This window comes from Diplotaxodon limnothrissa, linkage group LG23 (assembly GCF_057381915.1).
Source record: "Diplotaxodon limnothrissa isolate DT_005_m linkage group LG23, D_limnothrissa_male_GT1.1, whole genome shotgun sequence".
Classification (NCBI taxonomy): domain Eukaryota; kingdom Metazoa; phylum Chordata; class Actinopteri; order Cichliformes; family Cichlidae; genus Diplotaxodon; species Diplotaxodon limnothrissa.
In genome coordinates, this window is record NC_140617.1 from 15,108,196 (window position 1) to 15,125,397 (window position 17,202).

Below are 17,202 nucleotides of genomic sequence, written 5' to 3' on the forward strand. Positions count from 1 at the left end.
TAGTAAATTTCTACAATATAAATGTGATGTAGCTGTAAATATGTTGTAGTATTCCCATAAGTTATCCTAATAACAAACCGTGGGTAACACAGGAAGTCAAAGCTGTCCTCAACATGAAGAAGAAGGCTTTCAGGAGCAAAGTGAAGGAGGAGATGAAGGCAGCACAGCGGGAGGTGAAACGCTGCCTGAGGGAAGCAAAGGACACCTACAGGAGGAAGGTGGAGCAGAAGTTGGAGAGGAACAATATGAGGGAGGTCTGGAATGGTGTGAAAACCATCACAGGCCACAACACCAAGAAAAGCACAGTGGGGGGGACTGTGGAGAAGGCAAACGAACTTAACAACTTCTTCAACAGGTTTGACCAGCCCACAACCCCCCCACCCTCACCTTCACTACAGAGTCCAATCCCCACTCTCCTACCTCCCTCGCTTCCCCCCCTTCCTGACACCATGACACCCCCCTCCTCCAATCCCTCTCTCAGCAGCAAGACATCTCCCCCCCTCCCCTCTGCCCAAACATCTCCCAGTGTCACAGTGGATCAGGTCAGGAGACAACTGAGGAAGCTTCGCCCCAGAAAGGCAGCAGGCCCAGACAAGGTGTGTCCTAGGATGCTAAAGGCGTGTGCTGCTGAACTTGGGGAGCCGCTACAACGAGTCTTCAACCTCAGTCTGCGACTGGGGAGAGTGCCCGCCCTATGGAAGACATCCTGCATCGTCCCGGTCCCCAAAAAGAACCGGCCCAATGAGCTGAATGACTTCCGACCGGTGGCACTGACGTCACATCTTATGAAGACTCTAGAGCGGCTCTTCCTCAACCTCCTCCGACCACAGGTACAACATGCCCAGGACCCACTACAGTTTGCATACAAGGCGGGTGTCGGAGTGGAGGATGCCATCCTGTACCTCCTACACAGAGCCCACTCACACCTGGATGGGGGAAAAGGCACGGTCAGGATCCTGTTTCTTGACTTTTCCAGTGCCTTTAATACCATCCGGCCCTGTATGCGTCAAGAAAAACTGAACAGGATGGAGGTGGACCCCTGCCTGGTGGCTTGGATCTCCGACTACCTCACCGACAGACCACAGTACGTCAGGCTGAAGGACATCACGTCTGACACAGTGGTCAGCAGCACAGGAGCACCACAGGGAACTGTGCTGTCCCCTCTTCTCTTCACCCTGTACACCTCTGACTTCGGCTACAACTCTGAATTATGCCACATTCAGAAGTTTGCAGACGACACAGCCATCATGGGGTGTATCTGGGATGATCAGGAAGAGGAGTACAGAAGTCTGGTGAGGAACTTTGTCGCATGGAGTCACACAAACCACCTGCAACTCAACACCTCAAAGACTAAGGAACTGGTTGTGGACTTCGGGAGGTCTAGAGCAGGTCCACTGCCGGTTCAGATAGAGGGGGAGGAGGTGGAGGTGGTCAACAAGTACAAGTACCTCGGGCTGTGGGTGGACAATAAACTGGACTGGTCATGCAACACAGAGCACCTGTATAAAAAAGCCCAAAGCCGACTGTACTTCCTCAGGAGGCTGAGGTCTTTTAACATCTGCAGGAAGCTCCTGAGGATGTTTTACCAGTCGGTGGTTGCTGGAGTACTTTTCTATGCTGTGGTGTGCTGGGGGAGCAGCACAGCAAAGAAGGACTCATCCAGGCTGGAGAAACTGATCAGGAGGGCTAGCTCTGTGGTCGGCATGAAGCTGGACACTCTGGTGACAGTGGCAGAGAAAAGGACATTAAAGAAACTGATGGACATTATGGACAATGCCAGGCATCCTCTGCACACGGCCATTAACAACCAGAAGAGTCTGTTCAGTGACAGGTTGCTTCTCCCAAAGACAAGAACTAACAGACTTAAAAACTCCTTTGTCCCACACGCCATCAAACTGTTTAACTCCTCTCTGGAGGGGAAAGGGAGGGGAAACAGGAGGACAAAGGAGGGGGGAACAACTAAGCTGTAGTGCCTCTTCACCTCACTGTGCAATACCTTTTGTGCAATACTTTTGTAAATAGTCAACGGTGCAATAGACTCAATACTTGAAATGTGCAATTCACTTGTATTTTTATTTTTATTCCTATTTATTCTATTTATCCCCTTCGTATATTTTATTTATATTGTCTCTGTATTTATATATATGTGTGTGTGTATAACTCTGTAACTTCTGTCGGTGCTGTGCTTTTTTGGAAATCGAATTTCCCAGAGGAACCCACCCGAGGGATTAATAAAGTTCTATCTAATCTAATCTAATCTAATCTAAGTAAAATAGAGGGGTAAATGTAAAAAATAAATAAATGACTAAAAAGGGGTAGAAATCAGTATTTGTGCTTCAGGCATATATGAACATATCTATTCAGTATAGGTTTACTATTGCATTATGTATTTTTTTTCTGTGCAGAGCTTGATTAAAGTCTTGGATTTAAAAAAGAAACATCATGTAGGGTAGATTTAAAACAGGAACAAAACTGTTTATGAAATGCTGGTGCCATCCTTGCTTTTTAAAGAATGTGTTCTGTTAAAATGTGTTTTTCTCACAGCGTCTCTGGGTCGGATTTACAATGAAGCATCCAAACTAACAAAATGTTTAAGAGTTAGTAGACCAATCAAAATGTGGGAGACTAGATATATAGTAACAAACCTCCTGTTGGCTAAATAACTAAAGCTGAGTTTAAAGGCAGAGGGAAACACTGATGATCACACAAGCTTTGTTCGGGGTGAGATGGCAATTAACATTTGTTAAGTTTAAATTTGTTGAGTTAAACATATAAATAAAACTTAACTGTAGTTTGTTCCCCTTAAGTGCAAATAGTGTTAGGATAATTCTTTTTACAATTTATGTTTTTAAAATATAAATCCTGTTTAATTTTACTAGTGCGATTTACAGATTCGCCTAGGATCCGGTTTGATCCAAGAGGAGAATCAAAGCCCTTGGAGGGTTTCCTCAGAAGGGGCATAAGGTGTAACAAATCTACCAAATCAAATATGTGGAGCTGTCCGCTGTAGCGAGCCCTTGTGAATAGCTGGGGAAAGGATTTCTTCATTTTGCCATGGTTGGGCCTCCATATATTCGCGTGAGCGTACAGAGGTCTTTATCGATTCCACATATCCAGCCACGTGAGGGGTTAAGCTAATCCAAAGTCGGTTAACTGGCCTCTGATGTGTGTTATCCGGTCCCCGCTTCGGTTTTCTAACGGAATAATTGACCTGCTCGTGTCCGTGTGTGATTTAGTAGACTTGACAGCCACACACCTGTGACACCGCATCTCATTAACATATCAATGCGCAGTCACAGCCTACCTGCTAATTAAACCGGGAAACCGCCACTTATTGTTCATGAAGCGCTTGGTGAGATAATTTAAAATAACGGGGATTATTTCACTGATGATGAGCTGAAGTCACGCAGTCCTTTTTTTTTTTCTTTTTTATCGCAGCTTTGTTGCCATAACAGCGTGAAGCCGTGGTGCTTTGCAGTGATTTTTTTTCCTCCGGAGGTTTTGCTGCCTAACAGCGCCTCTTAGCTGTTCAATGTAAATCAACGTAAAGCTCCGCATCGAGACGCTTATTGCTCGATTTCGGACTTGCCTTGTATAGTCAACAACACGGTCTCCTGCCAAACAGCCACGGCTGTCGCACGCACGCGTGAAATCTGACGTGATGCTCTTGCCACCGTCCCATTCAGCCGCTTGTTGGGATCCTCCCTTCAGACAGTCGTGCGTATGCGCTGGTAAAGAAACGACGGCATTGTCAGAGCGGTGTTTAAACAGAAACGACCAGTTAACAGAAATCAATCAATAGGTAACGTGATCCGGGCTGATTTCCTGCGGCAATGTAAAGATGGCGAGAGTGCTCCACAACTTGCTGATATTTTTAATCAGTCTTGCGCTGAAAATCAGAGTTTTGGGGTATTGGTCATTGATATACGGTTATTGTGCTCTTTGCGCCATCGTAGCCCTGCTGAAACTTTGGTGGAACATCGTTTTAAGGCCGACAACAACCTTCCAATGGGTGATTCGTGAAACTCCCCCGGCTTGTCTGAATGACACGTCCTTGGGAACCCACTGTTATGTTAGGATCAAGGTAAGAGACGCGCACGCACTTGGACATGAAAGGTGTCTGTTAGGGTAACAGCCTTTGTGTGTGTATGTGTGTGTACGGACGCCAGGGTGTTCACGTGTAAAAAAAGCAAAAAAACCCGCCTCAACACCTTTCCGCCGTGTCGCGTCGTGAAAATCCAAACGGGGCCCGATGTTTTAGCACAATCTCGAAGCGTCTGTTTGTTTTTGCGAAGCGCTTCTATTTATTTATTTGTAATGTTTTTGGTGGAGTCAAGGCTTGCTGGCGCGGAGCTCAGGTGGTGCTGAAAGAACAGCTCCTCCGCCTCACGTCTCTGCATGCAGCGTGCTGCCAGCCTCTAACTACCAACCTACAGTGTGTGTTCAGGATTATGTAATTAAAATATCAAAGCATGTCCCGATGTGAGGGGTGGAAGAATTATTCACATCCTAGACTTCGGAATGACTACCAACACAAGATGTACTTAAAGCATGACAAGTACAGCAGCATGTACCTGTCATTCTTATATTATGGGATTGTCATTAGTAACGTATTAATATAAGAAGGAATTCTGATCTACTTCATGATCTGTTGGAGAATAGCAATGTGTTTAAAAATAAATGTTCCACAAAAGTAGCAGAGAATGACAAATACCTTAAACAAGTACTAGACTACATGTACACTGTTTTAGCGCAAGAACACTCATATGTGCCTGTTAAAGCATGTGCTTCTTAGTCATAAACCAAAGTTTTCCATGAGCAAATGAATCTGATCTGCAGTGAGCACAGTGCATGAAGGGTTTGGTTGAAAACAACACGGTGCAGGGGAAATAATTAAAGTGAACAGAATAAATCTGCTGACGTGTAACCATACAAGAAAGAAAAAAGTACTGCAAGTATATGTCCATGGAAGCAGATTACTTTACAGAACCATAAAATTGCAAATAAAATTTGATCAAATATTAAAATGAATTGGGATGAACAGCTAAATATCCATCCATAATACCATTCATCCACTCCATCCATTGTTTCCACTTATCCAATTCAGGGTTACGCCGGAGCCTATCCCAGCTGTCATAGGGCAGGAGGTAGGGTACACCCGGGACGTGTCACTAGTCCGTCACAGGGCTGATACAGAGAGACAGACAACCTTTCACACTCACATTCACACCAATAGCCAATTAGAATCACCACTTAACCTAAAATTCATGACTTTGGACCGTGGGAAGAAGTTAGAGTATCCAGAGGGAGCTTGCAGGCATGGGGAAAATATGCAAACTCTACACAGAAACCCTCTGCTGTCCGGAGGATTTACTGTGATGTGACAGTGCTAACCACTGTCCCACCATGTCACAATGAGAGGCTAAAAATAGTAAGTAAAATTCAATATGAAGAAGGGAAAACCTGCATTTCTGCTCTGTCTGTCCAGCTCACTGACAGTGTCAACAGAAAAAATATTTATAACTATCCTGCTCACACAAAGAAAACTTGTACACATACTCAAACACATTGGAAAGATCAGCACAAATCCTGCTGACCATCCAAAAAGCACATCACTCAGAAATCTATCCTAATATTTGCTAAATCTGCAGAGACTGTGGTTTTCTGATATATTCAGAGAAAGAACCTCAGATCCTCCAAAGCACCTAATCCCCACTAAATAAAAACAGAGAAGCTTTTCTATCTGACACCTAATAACACCTCAAGGTGGGGATTGTGGGGGATTGTCTTTCTCTTTAAATAGCCCAATAATATTGCTTTCTTTGTATTTGATTTGTTTTATAATAGACTCTAGTCCAAGCAGTAGCATTTTGAAGTGCGCTAACACCCATTTCATTTCAACATGTGACATAAAATTCATCAACAGAATTATAAAACTATATGTATTAGAACAAAATCATTCAATATACAAGTACCTGTCTGATACTCTGTTTTCTTAATATAATGATTACTGCGGATGTTATTTCGCATCACCTGCAATTTGATCCTAAGTGTAGCCGCGAAGCCTCTAAACCAAGCAGAGCAAGCACAATAAAGTGACCCTGAAGTTTCTTGTTACAATGCTTCGTTTTGCTAAATAGGAACTAAATCTGCCCCCACTGCCTAAAAACAGAAACACCTTTGGCTTCTTATTATCTCACTTGAGCTATTGAACTTCATCAAAAACAATCAATTCAACTTTATCAGCTGACTTTGACTCTAGAATATGCCCAACTTAAATCCATCTTAGCAACATGTCTGTAGAAGCAGGAGTTTGGTGATATCACAACTAAGGAAGCAGTCCTGCATGTAGCTTACACACGTGTAGTGCAGGAACCTGAAGCTTCAGGTGGGTTAAGGACTTTAGAGTAAAGTAGGGGACTTTTTGTGTCAGCCCGCTATTGCGCAGCTTTCCTCTTTGCTTCTGTTTAATGCTGAAATCTATTTCAGCTGTTGTAGGGTGAGAGGAAGGTTACGCCCAGAGCAGGTCACCAGTTTATTGCAAAGGTCTAAGCCGTATTTTCCTGTTTTTGATTCACCTGACTGCCTTGTGTAGAGATGCTTCAATAATCTCAAGCCTACAATGCGCACTTAAAGTATTTGTTGTTCTTTCTCAGAACCCCAAACAGTGATATATGAGAAAGAAAAGCAAAAAAAAATAAAAAATCCCCACATTTCTGAGGCACAGCTTTGATATGTTTCTTAAAAAGATTTAAAAAATCAAACCCTGTTAAATCTAATGAACTTCCAACTATTTAAACACAAGTGTTTACATTAACTTGTTCTTCTTCTCTACTCTCACTTTTTCCATCAGATGGAAATATTGTAGGTGTCTTCTGCATAATTTTATTTATCTTTCATGAGCCTTTAGTTTGACATATTGGGGACACTGCTTGTCTTGTCTTTAAACTTTCAAAATGAAACATTTGCATATTATAGCACTTTAGATTATTTAGGAAGATTAAATGTGGATGTAAGAAATGTGGGCAGGTGTTGTCATAATTTTCTTTTGTGTTAAAATTACACATGTACATTTAAATGTCTACAAACATTTCCTGAAGGAGTCTTGAAGTTTGTTAGAGCACTTAGTATTCTGCAGAAACAAATTCACAAGAGTGTTTCAGGTCCAGTAAACATGATTTTACAAGCTTGTGATACACTGATTCTTATTTAATGGCTCAAAAGAAAACGAGCTATTCCTGTCTTGTTTCCCCGTAGTAGTTTTCCCTGCAGCTCCCCTCAGTAACAGTCACTTAGGAGCGCTGGCTTGTTCCGTTGTGTTCACTAAATGGCTTTGGATAAAAGTGACGGCTGAAGTGTTCATGTGCAAATGTGTCTTTGTGTGTCTTGTTTCTGTGCAGGAGTCTGGCCTCAGGTTCCACTATGTTGCTGCTGGTGAGAGAGGAAAGCCCCTCATGTTGTTTCTGCACGGCTTCCCTGAGTTCTGGTAGGTCAGAGGCAAATCAGGGTCAGAGTAACAGTAAAAGCTTCTCTAAACCAGACTGTAAGATGTTGTGTTGTGCAGTTGTATTTGGTATTTGCTGCATTGGTCATCTCTCTAAAATTTCCATTATGAGGATTCCTCCCTTGCTCAGCAGCAGTGTTAAATCTCTGCGATCTGGCTGTGGGCCTGCAAAAACAAATCCAAGCCAGCAGAGAGGAGTCCTCATTCACAGACATGATTTGCCATCGGGGGAAAGGGGTCCAAAGCATTCAAGCTCTCTTCCTCCTGATATGAAATGAAAAATGATGTTGAGTGTTGCGTCTGGATCAGGGCCAAAGAGCTTGTCAAGAACTGTAAGCCCGTCCATATCTCTAGCATGCTATCTAAGCTGCGGACAGGACAGGGATTAATTAACGGTAGAGGGGAGCTCTTTCTGCTTCACTTGACATATCCTTCAGAGGAACGATGAAACTGTACTGAGGTGCTTGGAAAGAGTGCTTTTTAAAATGTGCTAATTCCCTTTCAGAAATAAGAAAGATGAGACTTTGTGTTCAGGAGGGGGATGGAGGGCTGCAAGGGGCTTATTTTCCTTCAGCCCTCTTCTGTATTCAAAGATCTAAGGGTTCAGAGCCGGGATCTTATCCTGACTCATCAGAATCACAGGCAGGGCTCTGCATTTTGCTTTTCCCCCCGTTACTCGGCTGAGGAGGAAGAGGACAAGGAGGAGGGGGGCTGACAAGATCTTCAATTAGGAAGTCATCCCAGTCCACATCAGTGGGCGGATTAGAATCTAAAACAGCTTCTATTATCCAGAGGTGACCTTCACTCAGCTGGAAAGAAAGCTGAGTGCTAGTTTCTAAAAGAGAGTTTGCAAAGTTGGTTTGTAAGAATCGTAATCGCAGGGAAAGGCCTGTGAACACACTTGCGTAATGTGCTGTTTGGACTTAGAGACCCCAGATGTTTAACAGAAAGAGTCTGTGTCATAGACTCTGGGACTGGAGATAAAAAGACAAACAAGAGGCTTTCCATTTTGTTAACTTATCCTTCCTTGCATCTTCTCACCTTCTGTGGCCTGGAAATTATATTCCTTCAGCTATCAGTTCCTTAATTGCTCCTGAAGGAGAAAGAAAGCTTGTGGAGGAGCTAGGAGTGAGGAAGCACAGGTGTGTCCTAAGCAAAAGTCATTTATCAAGAGGCATGATGGATAAATGCCGTACGTCACCATAGAAAACATAGAGTGTTTACTTCGTTGTGCTTCTCATGCTAATCCTGAGAAGCGACGCGAGTTCAGAAAACAAGGGAAGTTGCTAGAATTGTGAAAAACACACATATTTACCCTGAAGAGAGAAAATAATTTATTACGCAAATCATCCATATGTCCATACCTTTATTGCTACTTATTCAGGTCTCTGTCAGACAGCAGTTTAATCAGAGATACTCAGATCTCGCTCTTCTTGGCCACCTCTTTCAGGGGGACACTGTCTTAAGCCAGCCAAGAGATATAATCTCTCTGCCCTGGGGTTTTCTCCCAGTGGGACATGCCTAAAACATCTCTAGGAATTAAGGAGGCATGCTAGTCAGGTGCCCGAAGCACCTCAACTGCCTTGTTTTGAAGTGCGATGTTGCTGTCTAACTACATTAGGAGAAATGGAAGAACCCCTAAAAGAGGAGAATGGGCTTTAAATCCACCATAGTAGAAAATGAATGAATGTTTGAGCAAAAGTAAGACTGTAGAAGGGGTTCATAAAGTGTTTTAGGCACAAATTACTTTCTTGTTCCTTAGCTGTATAAATGACACATTATCTTTACGCTTTTAAAGACATTAAACACTGTCCCCGTTATAAGGTTTCTTTGAAGGTTTGAAGTCTAATTTTAGATCCGTTTTGAAAGCTTTTGATAATTTGTTACATAACTGTGATTTTGTTTTTACCTACTTATGTATTATATGTAATATAAATGTCAATAAACTTAAATTGAAAAATCTCTATATCCATGAGAAACGGGCATTAACCTGCATCGTCTTGTCAATAATACTTGTCAAATGTGTGTGTGCCTCAGGTTTTCCTGGCGTTACCAGCTGCGTGAGTTCAAGAGTGAATTTCGTGTGGTGGCCATCGACATGAGGGGCTACGGGGAGTCCGACCTGCCGCTCTCCACTGAGAGTTACCGCTTCGAATACCTGGTCACGGATGTCAAAGATATTGTGGAGTACTTAGGTGAGGAAACACGGGAGAACTGCGTGCCTGTAATCTCGGAATCAGTCCGAGGAGCGGAGAGTGTTTTGACAGCTACTTGGGTCAAAAATAAACTTGTTTATCAATGTTACGCCGTGGACAGCCTTCAGGCCTGCAGCACGGCATGACAAACTTCCTGTGACTCATTCTAAGTGAGCATGGGACACTGCAGATACAGAGCCCAAAGCCTGCTGACTGCGCGCTAACACTGGCAGGGAGCTAGCCTGAGGTGGTGTGCACATACCAGCTAATGATTATCTGGCCAGAATGACAGTTTTTGCTCTTTAACTGGCCAACGTATCTCAGTGTTTTTCCTGTCATTTCAGCACGGCTTACACACTCTATCAGGTAATCTGTCTCAGCCCTGAAATGTCGCTGAAGATTGTGTTCAGTGGACATGAGCCCTTTCATTCTCCTTCACACCTGTCGCCTCACATCTAAATGTGTTAACACGGCTGTTTCAGTGTCAATTACAAGGAAGCCGAAAAGGTCGTGTCTTGATTTTCCTGCATAGTCTTTGAGGTGCTTTCTTCAATCTTTTCAGTATCAAAGAAAATTTCTGTTTTATTACAGCAATATTTTACTGTAGGAGTTCTGTAGATCTGGAAACGCAGACACACGGTTAAAATGAACCAAAACGTGGGCATGAAACTCTGTCGGTCGCACTCCTCCATGGTAGCCAAACACAAATGGAAGACACACGAAAGGCAGAGGAACTGTTAGCAGCATTTTCATTTCAAATGCAGTTTGAACTTAAAATATAGGGCTTCAAATAATCTCTCTAAACTGCTGCCTACAACCTTTCTGGTTATCTGACGCTCTTGTTCTTGTCCATTTAAGTTTCCTTGTAGCACTGTTGAAATTTCCAGGACTCAGCAAGTACCTAATAATCAAAGATGAATCAGTTAAATGTGACAGAAGAAGGCGTAAACATTGTTAAACACTGACGTAATTCTGCCTTTTAAACTTTTCTGAGGTAAACAAATGAGGAGTGATCATAAAATTTTGCAACCCAAACCATAAAAATTAAAAAAAAAAAACTATCACTGCTGAGGAAAAGCTATTTCCTCAGCAGTGATACAACTTTACCAGCCCTACTTTCATTTTCAGATCACTTTCCTTTTTTAACACCTGGAGTTGGTGAACTTTGTGATCACATCATGTGTTACATTTACATGTTCATTACTTCAAAGTCATTCATAGGTAATATCTGGCTCTTCAGTTTAGTGTTATGTTTCAAAATTTCTTTTATCCTTCAGGTAGTGACTGGATGATCAAGGATTGGAAAAGCAGTCAGGAAAATGGAAGGATTAAACAAAGCTTTCTGCAGCTGCCTGTTGCAGCTATAAATCGAATCAATGAGAGGTGAAACTCGACCACAACAGTCAAGCTGTGGCCTGTAACATCAAAACATTAAGCTGAGAGGTTATGCATCTTTGAAATGCTGGAAGGAACTGCAATCAGTCTGTAACGCTCTGTGCACTGCACAAATTAAATTGAACCATTGATATATTTTTTTATATTGTAGCTTTTTAAAAAGCCACAAGTGTTCTATCACGATGTTTTGCATCTCGTTACATTGTTCTGGCTGTCCCGGTCAATTACCTAACAGGTTTTTGGGAGCTAAGCACTCAGTCATGCACATTGCTGAGCAAATCACTTAATGGTCATTTCAGTGGAAGAAGGAAAGCACTGATTGTTTGATAACTGCTCTTCTCTAATCTGTGATCAACTCTTAGAGCCAATGAGAGCCACCCAGCTGCCTGCATTCACAGAACACATGTTATGCTAGTTACCATGTCGGTAGCAGATTTCAGCGTTTTCAGTAAACTGCTAACAGCCCAAAAGGCGGACAGCCGAAAGAGCCGTGGTGCTCTGTTATTTTCCAGATGTAGTTCCCCGTCTAAGATTATAGACTCTTCCTCTGTAGCATCAGCAACATCAGTGGGCCTGCTGGGGTGATTCATATTAGTAGGTGTAAATGGTGCGATCTCAGGTAAGGGGATCAGTTTGTAGCAACTGCAACAGTAATGTGATCAGACTGAAGCCTTGACTTTGGTCAGCATTTGGCTGAATGTCATGAAATCCATCCTTTGATGAGTGTAAATGTCCTCTGAGAAAGTCAACAGTGATTTTCAGGCAGTGGCATTTTTAAAAAAAATTTTTTTTACACAATGGACTGTATCAGTGTAACAAAGTGGCTAGACCCTGTGGCATCACCCACTGTGTCAATTTGGGGCTTTTTATCCTCTTTTTTTTTTTTTAACCGTAAGGGACCATTTACGAACCAAAGGGCCAGTTGCATGAATCGTATTTACCATTTTGCAGCTATAGCACAAGCACAGCAGACAGCTATGAAATTACACTGATGTAATTTCGCTGGGTGATTTTTTGGTTTATATATTTTTTTTATTTTTCGGATTTAAATGAAGACATCTGACAAAATGACCATTGCATTTGCCAACAAGTGTTCTGTAGCTCAAAACGCACTCCGGTACTAAATATATTATGACTTAAACATAGTAAAATAATGCTGCAGACACATCCAGTTCAACCCAACAAGAGTTCAAAGTACCCCACTGACATCCTGTATGTAAGAAAGCAGTCGGTATACAGCTTCAACCAAAGCCATTAAATCCTCCCTGCTGCTGCTCACTATGTTGGCTTCACTTTTGAGCCACAGAGATTGTTGCTTAGGTTTAACGTTAGAATGGACTTCCAGCTTCCTTCATTCGTGTTTTATTTCTTCCAAGGTTACAACAGATGTTGCCTCGTTGGCCACGACTGGGGTGGGACCATAGCGTGGCTGTTTGCGATTCACTACCCCGAGATGGTGACAAAACTCATTGTTCTCAACTGTCCGCATCCGTCTGTGTTCACAGGTATGATTTCAGGACGGTGTGCTGGAAAATCAGTATTCTCCACGCTAATTAGAGAAGCTCTGGTTTGACTCTTGGGTTATTACTGTAATTATTAATGATAATTAGGAAGTGTTATTACTTCAGTTGCATGTTTGCATCCATCTGGCAAATCCTCCTCTGCATTAAGTGCAAGTTGATGAGACACTAATTAGAGGAGGCTAATATGAAGCTGGAACAGCTGGTTTAAATGGTGCAGACAGAGAGGCACCTGAGTTATCATGTCCACAAGAAACCTGCCCTTTAATTATGTCGAGAAACTAAATGTCCCCTTTCTTCTCCTTTCCTCTCCTCCAGATTATGCCCTGCGTCACCCGAGCCAGCTGCTGAAATCCAGTCATTACTTTTTCTTCCAGCTGCCCCGCTTCCCAGAGCTCATGCTCTCCATCAATGATTTCAAGGTGGTCTGTTGTGTGTGGACTTTCAATGTCAAGGTCGTGTGTGGACGTGCATGTGCAATAGTGTACCTCGCACATTACGAGCAGTGTCTATTTTTGGTGTTTACATCAGGTCAAACTGCAGGAAATGTGTGGATTACAGATTATTACAAAATAATATCCGGATTTTTAAAATATTGTTAGTAATTAATCATTTAATTTCTTATTTTCTCAATTTTGTTATCTTCTTCTTCCCATTGTTTAAAAGTAATTGTACTTAATATTATCTTGTCTTCGTGTTAGAAGATTTACAAATACACACAGTTTGTATTTTATCTTTCAGTGATCAGATTCTAGTTGTTCTCTCAGTATTTCCGGTGCTTGATTATTCCCGGAGTTTGATGTGAGGTTGCCACTGTTCTCATGTCTGTTCATTAAATATTAAGCAACAGCTGGGAGCTTAGCTTACCTTAGTTAGCATGTAGACTGAAAATAAAGACTAACCTGACTCGGTTCATCAACAGCTAATTAACACATAGCGCATAGAGCAGTGCCTCGGGTTATTTTTTGTAGCTACAATTTACAGACTACTAAACACCTCATACGCAGTTAATCAGTTGTTGTGAAAGCAAAGACACAGAGAAAATGCTGATGTGTTGAAACGAGGACAGCTTGCTGTGTCTGTGTGTGTATTGCTGTTAGTTTAAAACAATGATAAACACCTCAAACCAAGTCTTTCCTTTTTGTAACTGCCCAGATTTCCCTGCAGTTTTCACCACAGGCTGAGGATTTCTACAGTATACCATCATTGATTTGCACATCACACATGCAGGAAATAGAGAAAAGGTGAAAGGTTAGCCAAAATATGACAAACACTGATCCAAACCACCTCAAATCTCCGCTTATTGTGAGTTTAATGTCACTGTAAAACTAAAAACTACTTTCTATTTAAATTCCTTGTTTTATAATTATTTAAGCATTTCTAAGACACTGGTGTTATATCACCTTGTATAATCAATATGTCAGAGTTTTGCTAATTAAATGAAAGAATGCTGCCATATGCTCACGCTGGTGCACAGCATGCAGTGTCGTCGAGCCAGCAGAGAGTCAGAGAGCCAGAGCTGTGACTGAAGGTCATCAGAGCTGATTTCACCACAGAAGTACCTTTTCTGACTCGCGTTACAGCGACATGGACGTCCTTCAGTGAATGCTGTCTAGATCAGAACGTACCGCCCATGCAAACCTCACTCAGTGTTTGCTGCTGTGTCTCTGCTGCAGGCTCTGAAGGCTTTGTTCACCAGCCGCAGCACAGGGATCGGCAGGAAAGGCCGATGGCTCACCGCAGAGGATCTGGAAGCCTACCTGTACGCACTCTCACAACCGGGAGCTCTAACAGGAGCCCTCAACTATTACAGGAATGTCTTCAGGTGGGGAATTCACTCAGCCAAGGATGGATTATGTGAAAGGATTTTTAAAATCTCTATATAACAGTGATATGTCATATGTGTTAAGCAAAATCTGTATGATTTATAAGATATCAAAGAATAATATTAAAGCTAAAAAGCTGTTAAAAACACACCAAATAAAAGTTTGCTCTCTTACATTAAAATAGGAATACTGAAGATCAGCAGTATGCACAGTTCAGTTCTAAACATTCAGAGAAAGCGCTCCACGATGAGGTGCAAGGACAGGCCCAGTGTTTTGGCACCACAGTCTCAGCTGTGACTGCCACGGTCATGTCAGCTGCAAAATAAATGAGCAGTAAACTGCCAGACACATAGCAGAAAATAGCTGTTTTAAATGTTTTTTACTCGTTGAGTTTTTGTTCATGCTTGAAAAGTAATTTTCAGTTGTGTCAGTTTAATAAACGTTATGTTCTACGCTCCAAGGATAAACGAGGTTTTTGTTGTGTAGTTTGCATTTAGTAGCACCATCTACTGTCAGAACTCTGGGGGAACAGAAAACTGAGCCTCTACTTCTGTCAGTGCTACAATACTGTCTCATATTCACATTCACATCTTTCCTACACGTTTACTGGCAAACAATGGTCCGCATAAACGAGATCGAAGAAAATCTCAGTGCATGCAATTTTGACATGTGACCTATACATGCATGGCTGAGCGGGCCATCTGCTCCCTTCTCAAGCAATGAGTTATCTCAGAGTAGCTTTTGTATGCTTACGTAAAAGAAATCTCAGTGACCCATGCCCACTTAGTCTGTCTGTTCGTGGATAGCATACCTAAATGCAGAGGGGACAAAAATAGGTGAATGCACAGTCAACATTCAGCCATCCTTTTAAATGTATATCTGCTTTCTGGTCTGAGACAGGATGGAGGCTGGAGGACGTCTCGGCAGAAGCGTGCCGTACTGCATGTGATGTTTAACAACTGTGATACTACAGAACAGGATGTTAAATTAAGACCCAGGTGCTGCGGGTCCATCGGAAATCTGGTACATGACATGAATGGACATGAATCCCTCCATCCATCCATTCTCTTCCACTTATCCTTAACATGGTTGTGAGGAGCTCGGAGTCAATCCTAGCTACATTAAATATAGTTTAATGTTGCTGGGATAAATATAGTTTTGTGAAGTTTTTGTGCCGTCTGAGAGAGAAGTACTCTGTCGGGATAATAAGGTACTCTGAGGTCGTGTGAGATACGATGAGGCTTGATTGTTCTGAACTTTGTATGTAAGGAGAAGGATTTAAAATTAAATTCTGGAGATAACAGGAAGCCAGTGAAGAGAATATGGGACGAATGTGATCAACTGAAGGCTTTTCATGTCGCTCCTTTCTTTCTGTAGCTCCCTCCCTCTGAGCCATAACCACGTCAGGTCTCCGGTGCTGCTGCTGTGGGGAGAGCGGGATGCCTTCTTGGAACAGGAAATGGCCGAGGCTTGCCGCCTCTACATCAGGAATCATTTCCGTCTTAACATCATTTCCGGGGCCAGTCACTGGCTGCAGCAGGACCAGCCCGATATCGTAAACACCCTCATATGGACCTTCCTCAAGGAGGGCGAGGGACGTAAAAGCTACAGGAACTAAATCCACAGCGAGGCCTCCTCCAGCACCTCTCCTCTCCCCACTCACTCCCTGGAAGCCTGGAATGTGCCTGTGACACCAAGCAACATAGTGATAATGCAATCATTCTTTAAATCTTTCACGTTTCAGATATTTTTTAAAGAAGTCAGCCGTAAAGGAAGAAATCAAAGCACACTTCACCAGAGAGGACACCGAACAGTACGCGTGACACATATTCAAGATGTTTTTTGCACACGACATCCGCCTTAAAGTTTGTCGGTTTCAGCATTACAAATGTGTGGCAGAATCTCCTTTGTGACTTGTATTGTGTGGTGCCTTTTTAACTTTCGAGCTGTCGCAGTGTAACGATGTCCTGCGAGACTGGGGATGTGGCGTCGCCTGCTATACTTGTGTGTTTCAACGGGTCGCTCCACTCCACTTTGGGCACAGTCCTTTGGGAGGCGTAACCCTCCCACTCCCTTTATCAGGTAGTGTTGCTGAAAAAAGCTTTTTTTTCCCCTCGAAGATTAATGCTCAAATGTAGAGAATGTTATCTTCCTGTATAGAAATGTCAGTGATGGTTGACTATTGTACTATTTTGTATCTCTTCCTACACACTGCATTTTGAAATTCACTGAGCCAGGTCTACACCATTTGATTTTATAAATAAACTAAGTGTCAAACTGTCAGACTTCACTGCTTTTTAAAAAAAAGATAATAACGGATTTGAAGTTAAAAGCAGAAAACCTCCAGATGCCCCTCTGTGTGTCTGTTACTGTCTCAGATTTAAAAAGAACTACCAGAAATAGCAATGGATGCTCTGTTAAATATAGCACAGAGCTGAGTGGCACTGCATATTTATACCTCCACTGTGTGCAAACAGAAATGTTCATGTGGAAATAAGGTGAGATGTGTTCATCAGACAGATATTTACAAACCCGATTCCAAAAAAAGTTGGGACGCTGTATAAATGAAAGCAGAATGATCTGCAAATCTCATAAACCCATATTTTGTTCGCAATATAACACAGAAAACATATTGTGTAAACTGAGACATTTTACTGTTCCATGACAAGGATTGGCTGATTTTGAATTTGATGACGGAAACACTTCCTTAAAATGTTGAGAGAAAGACAACAAAAGGCAGCGAGTGTAAGCGGTACTAAAAA

General features: G+C 42.3%; 1 protein-coding gene across 1 annotated transcript; it reads left to right on the forward strand.

The window, feature by feature from the left end:
- The first annotated feature begins 3,841 nt into the window (after nt 1–3,841).
- On the forward strand, nt 3,842–16,058 carry ephx4 (epoxide hydrolase 4). Its single transcript, XM_085348309.1, has 7 exons — nt 3,842–4,084; nt 7,401–7,486; nt 9,542–9,699; nt 12,471–12,599; nt 12,933–13,036; nt 14,291–14,439; nt 15,818–16,058. The coding sequence occupies exons 1-7, from the start codon at nt 3,842–3,844 to the stop codon at nt 16,056–16,058; spliced, it is 1,110 nt and encodes a 369-aa protein (XP_085204435.1).
- The last annotated feature ends 1,144 nt before the right edge of the window (nt 16,059–17,202 follow it).